The sequence below is a fragment of the Aphanomyces astaci genome (assembly GCF_000520075.1).
Source record: "Aphanomyces astaci strain APO3 unplaced genomic scaffold supercont1.32, whole genome shotgun sequence".
In the NCBI taxonomy this organism is placed as follows: domain Eukaryota; phylum Oomycota; class Saprolegniomycetes; order Saprolegniales; family Verrucalvaceae; genus Aphanomyces; species Aphanomyces astaci.
The window spans coordinates 226,699-234,333 of record NW_009798295.1 but is presented as its reverse complement, the minus strand read 5'-3'; the positions used below and the strand labels follow the sequence as shown (position 1 = coordinate 234,333).

Below are 7,635 nucleotides of genomic sequence, written 5' to 3'. Positions count from 1 at the left end.
GAAGGAAGGTTGAAAGTGATGTTTTTGAAATGGTGTGCGTGGTTGATTTTGAACTGTCCAATCACGGCCACCTTAGTCAAAGAAATCTGATTGGCTGACGTGTGTATTTATTCAGTTTAACGATCAGTGTAATTTTAAATAGAAATACATGACAATTTAGAGGTGGTCGAATTTCTTGGGGGGGTCCAGTTTCTCCCCGGTTCGCTGTAGCGTACATGTCTAGGGATCACACTAATGTCACAGAGGTCGGGGTTCGATTCCCCGAACAACGATTCTTTTTCCTGAAATGTACAGTACCCTCACACTATAAAACAATACTCAGGAGTATCGTGTTTCACAGTACTCCAGATTCACGTACTACTGTGAGTACTCGAAGTAATGATTTCATAAGGTAAACAGCCCAGTTTACATTTTGTACACTTTCAATACTTTGACCTACCGTACAATACTTTGACCTAAAAAACCCTTACCTAACAGTAACTTTGTCCAAATCCTTCCAATTTATTGTCCATAGACCTCTCATCAAGTTTTCAACGAATATGCAATCAGATTCATGAACTTCGTGTTGGTTCGCGTGAAATCACACCTCGAACATTCAAGTTTCGTCGGTATGTAAGTAACCGCTAGAAGAAATATACAATTCCTGGGGGCGGCGACGATGCAAACACTCGACGTGGAATACAACGTCCACAGCAAAGTCGAAACGTTGCTGTACGACAAGACCGAGGCGACACAATTGTGGACAATCCTGCTGATGTACAACGCAGCCCAAGAAAACAATCGCGAAGTCTTTCAAGGGCTTATCGCCACATCGAGGGCCAAGTTGCAATACTTTGTGGACAACAGAAACAAGTGCGCTATTCGTACGGCTACCACGGGTCCGTACATTTGTCCCGGTTGTGCAATTATAAAGGGATTAGTGGTGTCCCCAGTCCCAGGATGCGTAAAAAGATTCTGCAAATCGGTAATTTGGATAGTGAAAACTTATGCTGATACTAATTTAATCGGTTCCATTGAGTAGATGCGTTGCTTGACAACATCAACCGTTATCCTCCTCAGTTTCTGTCGCTTGTGTGGTTGTGGACGTCATTTGCTGGTGAAATCAGTAAACGATGGCCACACGGTAGTGGACGATCACTCGCGAGCGTTGGATGCCCATAGTGAATCTGCGTTTTCCTTCGATCAAGATTACGATCCACAGTCCCAGAAGACGATCACTTGCGTCGTTACGTGGCAACATTGACCAAATGCAATGCGTTGTACAAGATCACCAGAGGTTTTAAATACATCTTATTCCTACAATATCAATATATATATATATATATATATCAAAAACTTTAGGTTTTATGTATCAGCTTCGTATAATTGTGCGACGGAAATGGTACACATTTCCGTCGCACAATTATACGAAGCTGAAGGTGTCCAAGGGCTCAGTGCAATTTGCCCATATCGCAGCGTGTTACAGCGCATCGACAGAAATCGCGTGGGTTTGCGACTGCGACTCAAGTGGTTTGGGGCGCTGCCTGGCTAATGAATTTGCGGGCGATTTTGGACGAGCGGAGCATGTTGTCAGGGTGTCCAAGGAATGCATAGCTGAGGGCTTTGCATATTGCCTTCATGCAAGGTATGGAAACGCGCGAAACAATTTTTAACATACGAATAAACTCGAATCGAATCAAATTTAACCGAAAAATAATCTAGAGTTGCCCAGATAATTTTCTCCCTCGACGTCGCGGCAACATGGAGCGTGATTTCCACACGCTTTGACCAGGCACAAAGCGTCGTGCACCTTGAAAGACCACGTTTGATTCCCAATACGTTGGAACAATTTTGGAGCGTATTAGGCGAACGACGTGAGCGAGCAGTGGTGTACAGAACAAACACCGGAAGCGTCGAATGTAGCAAGTGTAGTCAAGACAAGTGCGAACATTTAGTGGCCGTGAACGACACGGAACCCACCGAAGTGTCTCGTGGCCCTGGAATTAGCCGCTAGGTACATTCAAATGAATAATGGCATGGTTTATTCTAGCATTGAAATGAATAATGTCATGGTTAATTCTAGCATCTCAATGATTTATGTAGACAACGAACAGTGAAAATACAAAGCGAGCATACGGAACGGGGAAAATCCCTTACAAAACAGACGCTCTGATGGCAACCATTAAAGCACGTCCTGCAGACCAAGCTGGAGCCATCTTTTTCCCTCACGCCTCAGCCACGAAGTGCGGGTGTTTCGGTGCATGCAGCTGTGGCGTCGCTTGTGGTGGTGCATGTGAGTGAGATTTGGATGGTGCAGCCAACGACGCTAAGTGCACCCTGTTGCAAATGAACACGCCTTGCGACGTACTTGTCATGAAAGTCAAGTGCAAGCAATGCGGGCGGTGGAAGTTCTGGACGGGCGAGAACGAGGCGATTTTTCGTTTCAGCAAATCAACGGCTGTTGTGTACGAATTGAGCATGGGACGGTACGTAGAAAGTCTTGCGTGCATTATTCAGTAGTTACGAATAATGCATAGGTACCCTTCAGTGCACTTTTCGCCAGTACTTCTAGCCGATATACGATGTTCAGTGGGGAGTTTGTCAGTCGTCAAACCTTCATTGATATGTCTTGGGCTTTTATCGCAGCCATCGACATGCCATTCCACGAGGACTTTTCGTGCCCGCACTGCGGCGACTTAACGACGTGCCAATGGATCGTGGTGGATGGGACTGCGCTTGCCCCCATGCGCAATACGGTCGAGTTGGACACTCTACGGGATCATCCAGTATTAGTCGGGGGAGGCCTGTGGCATGGAACTAAGTCGTCTAACCGTGCGTTTCTACCCTCAGAAAGCCTTCAAAACCAATTAAAGCACTTGTCCATGACAACGTCCACCCACCCATCAACTCTCACTGTACAGTACGTCTAACAGAATTTCGTATAGATAATTAAAGCGTGATGTAGGAATTACATTCGTTTTCGGTGAAAGCCCCCTCCCTACCTTGCACAACTGCTGCAATTGACAATGACCGAACAAGACGGAAGTATCTTTTTCAACATACCAGAGAAACCTTGGTACCGCTTTTTCCATGACCTGTCCAAATCAACAAGTGTGTACAACGGACTCATCATGAACCCGGCGATCGTGGCTGCCGAACTTAACATGTGGATTGAATCCAAGTGCCTATCCCAACGCGCTCGGAAGGTCTTTCGGGACTATTTCCCAACGCTCAATTTGGTGATTGCACACGAACGAGACGATTTCTGCCCACCGTACCTTCAACCCGTACTTCAGCGTTTGGCTTCCAAATGCGACCTTAAAGTCCAGGACGATGAACGTGCCCCCCCGTCGATAGCTGCAAGGGAGATTGACGTTGAGATTGACTTGAAGCGTGGAATCTACCTTCCGGGATTAAACATGGAGCGTAATTTCCATGATTACGCCCAAAAGACACGCAGTTGGAATGGATGCCGGAAAGGTGGCGGCGGCAAGCACAAGGACCTACTGCCTGGAACTTTTACTCTAACTTGTGTTCACGGAATTATTCTTGGTAAATATATAATTTTCCGAAATGGACTAATACGGTTTTAGGGTCCACCTAATGACACAGCCTGAGTCACCTGAAACCTTGTTTTCAATCTTCTACTCCCGGTTTCCCGATGCAGACCGTGTGGTCATCTACGACAACGCATGCAACTACCATGAGTACTGCATGAATCGTGAACCACAATTTTTTGCGAATCAAGTTACAAAGCAGGACCGCATACACGCGAAAGGCCACGTTGGATGCACGATCGGCCACAACTTGGATGAATTTTGGTGGGCCAAGGCCGTTAACTCTCAAGTTGCCGAACAAGGCAACGCATTGCTCGATGGCGTGAAGAAGCAATCAACATTCATGACGATTGGTCATTACGCGCTTTTCGTTCGGTTTGTCATGGCCAACATGAATCGACGAAAAATAACCAATTTCATTTCAAGGGCCTCCACGTCGGCATTGGAAGAGTTTCGTGAAGTGGCCCAAGCAATTGCAAAGATTAATTCCGTAGTCTTTGGACGCAGTAGCACCAGGCGATGCACGTGTGCATTTTGCAATCGCGAAGTATAAAATAATATACTCATTGTGTGTAGTGTTATCTCGGTCGAATATCGATGTTGAATACGGACTTTTCTTACTCCAATTACTACAACTGGAATACAACTGAAGATTCGTTGACATCAAAAGCGACTCCTTTCACTTTCAGAAGCTCGATACAGTCAGCCTTCGTTCGCCCGGCACTACCGGTATTCAATCGTGTCATCCATTTGAGCTCTTCAAGAGGCATTGCGCGCAAAGCCTCAGTGCTTGGGCATACTTCGCCTACAATATTGCCATCCAGAATGCCCACGACGCTTTTAATGAGGCTGCATGTTCTAGGGCCAATGAATGGGCCACTGTATGACGCCATCAATCCGGGTGAATCGAATCGAGTGAACATCTACCACTTGTTAGTAGGAAAAACACGTTTCCTGCATCATACCAAGGAATACGAAGATGGCACTTTCGTCAATATCTTCTTCGACGACGCGAATTTGATCACATCTCGAGTGACTCCTTCACATGCATTAGTACTGACCTAGCACAACTCCTATAACACGATACATACTAGTTTTGCCTGCGAAGCTGGTTGCATTAGGTATAACTTTTTCCGATGGAACTTGCAGTCGGGCTCCTCAGCCACAAGTAGACATTCCCCACTTCTATTACAGGTTTTAAAGCAGTAGATTGAGTACAACGTACCCAAACGACGTGTGTTAGCCTCATTGTTGTAATGGGAAAACAACGAGTGGAATGTTGAGCCTCGCAATTGAAACTCGTTCACTGGGACGACGTAGTCTTGCTTGATCGACGTTACTTTGACATGTAATAGCTCGCTGTTTTCGTCAGCATCGAACGCTACAGTGAGTACTACAATGTTTAGAAATATTTGAAATATCACATATAAAATATGTAATTTACGTACGAGCAACCATAACTGCACGCGCAAGGCTTGTTTTCCCTGGGCCACGTTCGTCAAGTTTTCGAAGCGATACTTCGGTTCCAAGATGAATGGACGACCAGTCTGCTAAAACAAGGCAGTCTAGTCGCCATGGTATTGTTTTGCCACAGTCGTCTACCTCGGCATGTACATTGACAATGATGCAAACATGCAATGATAAACGTGACGTTATTCGTACCAATACTAAACAACTTTTCGTCGACTTGCTTGGCACAAAAAAATTCGCTCGCGGACATTGCAGGCAAGAGTCGGTCCTTGATGTCGCTGGTGAAATTGACTCTTGCGCCAACCATGTACACTTCAAGCAGCTGGATTAGAAGCCCGTTTTCACCTCCTAGGTCTATGATAACACCTTTTGCAAGGTTATCACCCTCGCGCGGAGAAGGGGGCAGTCACCGGAGGTACTGTACACGGCGGGTCCGATCGAGTACATCCCAACGGATATAATGTTCGACTGAACCAACGTTTGTCAACAAAAGCGAAACCGCCTTGAAAGAAAAAGTACTTGTTGCTCCAGGGTTTGAACCTTGGACTACGCAGCTATAATTCAAGTACACTAACCGTCGGAGCTATTAGGTATATACAGCATTAGGCTACAATTGCAAGTTTAGACTATTAGAGTATATTATTAAACTGTACGAACCAATCAAACTAATACTAGTACCGCCGAGTCATCCACGTCTCCAATGACAACAACTGTTTAATTCGGTATAACTTACAGTAACCATGTTGTCAAGGATTATGATCGGGTCCTTGGTCTATTTCCATGCATGCCACCTCTGGCCTCGCCGTCGGTCATTTGAGACTGATGGGAATAGTGCTCACATGCTTAACAGGTAGACTTGTGAGTTGCCCAGCGAGGTCTGTTCGACCTGTGCAGCTTGGACATATATGGGCTGTAAGTTGAACAGCGAGGTCTTTCCGGATGGCTACGTTCAATTCTTCAATATGCTTGCCCTCAGTCTTGTATTTCCCCGGGCGGTGCAAATTCGACTCGGCCGTATGTCGCATTCGGTTCCATTATCTTACAGTACGCCAAACATTCCTTCATCGACCAACAGAATGCGTCCTCCGCTCTTGCGTCTCAACAAGACGTTGGGGCTCTGCCAAAACGTCAAGTCGCAAAGCTCGTGTTCCCTATCGAGTTCCATTCCCTTCCACCAAAACATTACTTAATCAACCAGACAATTGAATTGAGTTTGTTATATCAAGAAAACCCAGCAGGCACTTGGACTACACAAACCCCTACACGGGCTTAGTCGCACAATGCAGACCAGCAACTTCATTCGTGTATACCCTGCCAATATCTCCGGTTGTTCTTAAAGAGAGCGATAGCTCCTATGGTCGAATGTTCTATGTGTTTGCAGGCGGTTTCTATGCCCCACATGACCCCTCTACTCGGATACCGGGTAGTACAATTTCCAGTTACCCTTAGGTACCATCTCGAGCAAACTGGCTGAATACGATGCTCGTGCTCTACATCTCGTGACAGCATTAGCATGACAACCTCGTCGTCTACGGGGAGATTCAGGTCGTCGTGCGCCTATTGCAAGGCCTCAATCACATAAGTCACACCGGCTTTCGATAAATATACTGCTCAGTGAACTCAAGATGGGGTAAAAACTAGGACGACAGGAATACTGCACGATGCGAACTTTGATCTCACGTTTCCATCATCGATGGGCTGACCATTTTCGAGATGGCGACCAGGCGGCGGACTTACAGTTCACCGCCTGATACGCGCAGGATCTGCATACCACTTCGTGTCCCTCGAAAGCAAAGCTCCATACTCCTCTCCAACTCAGTGACCTAGCGTCTTCCTAGATGGAAGTTTATCGTTCGTCCAGTTCACATGCACAAGTGCTTTACTAATAACGTAAATGACAAGTCATTTCAAATCGGATCGCTTAGTGTAGTCGTAGTGGGATCAGACTTTGATCGAGGTCCGGGTTCAATCCCTTCAATGAATACTCTTTTTTCTGAGATGAACGTATTTGATATTTGTATCATGACATTTGTTTTACAGTTAATAATAACAATAATACTGTAATTTCCTGACATCATTTTTACTACAGTACCACTGTCCTGTATAAGGTACCTGCAATTACGTCGAGGATGTTGATGTCCACGTAGTGAACACCCACATGCAACTAGACCAATTCCCCGAGTGAGTGGGTGACACACCCACTCAATTGGTCAAAACCCACTCACTCAGGGAATTTGGTACTATTGACCTAAAACGTCCCTAAGTAAGTGGGTGGGACTTATTGCTTGCTACGATAAGTACATCCTATCGTTAACTCGAAACACGAAGGCATACAACGTTGTATACCGTTGATCGTACCAACGGTGAATGCTACGTACTGTAGGGGAGGCAGTTTTTCACTTGTGGTGTTTTGGGGTTTTGCTCATGAATGTTCAGGTAGAGTTAGACATATGGCTTCACTCGTGGTTAAATGGTGTGGTTGAGTTTTACTCTGTGGGCATTACTGGGTTGTTGCTTCATAGTCGAGCAGCCCAGTAAGTGTAATATCACTCCATCATAGCTAGCGTAAAACAAGCAAACAAGCTGTGGGCCCTATATCTTTGCGAAGGTAATCGTGTTCGAGTTTTAC

At 45.7% G+C, this 7,635-nt stretch overlaps 2 protein-coding genes across 2 annotated transcripts; both read left to right on the top strand.

Annotated features, from left to right (window-relative positions):
- Positions 1-658: 658 nt before the first annotated feature.
- Positions 659-1,243, top strand: H257_11126 (hypothetical protein; the record flags this gene model as incomplete). Its single annotated transcript, XM_009837964.1, has 2 exons — positions 659-878; positions 1,128-1,243. The coding sequence occupies 2 exons, from the start codon at positions 659-661 to the stop codon at positions 1,241-1,243; spliced, it is 336 nt and encodes a 111-aa protein (XP_009836266.1).
- Positions 1,244-2,633: 1,390 nt separating this feature from the next.
- H257_11125 (hypothetical protein) lies at positions 2,634-4,089 on the top strand (the record flags this gene model as incomplete). The annotated part of the gene is made up of 3 exons (XM_009837963.1): positions 2,634-2,894; positions 2,970-3,253; positions 3,573-4,089. The coding sequence occupies 3 exons, from the start codon at positions 2,634-2,636 to the stop codon at positions 4,087-4,089; spliced, it is 1,062 nt and encodes a 353-aa protein (XP_009836265.1).
- Positions 4,090-7,635: the final 3,546 nt, after the last annotated feature.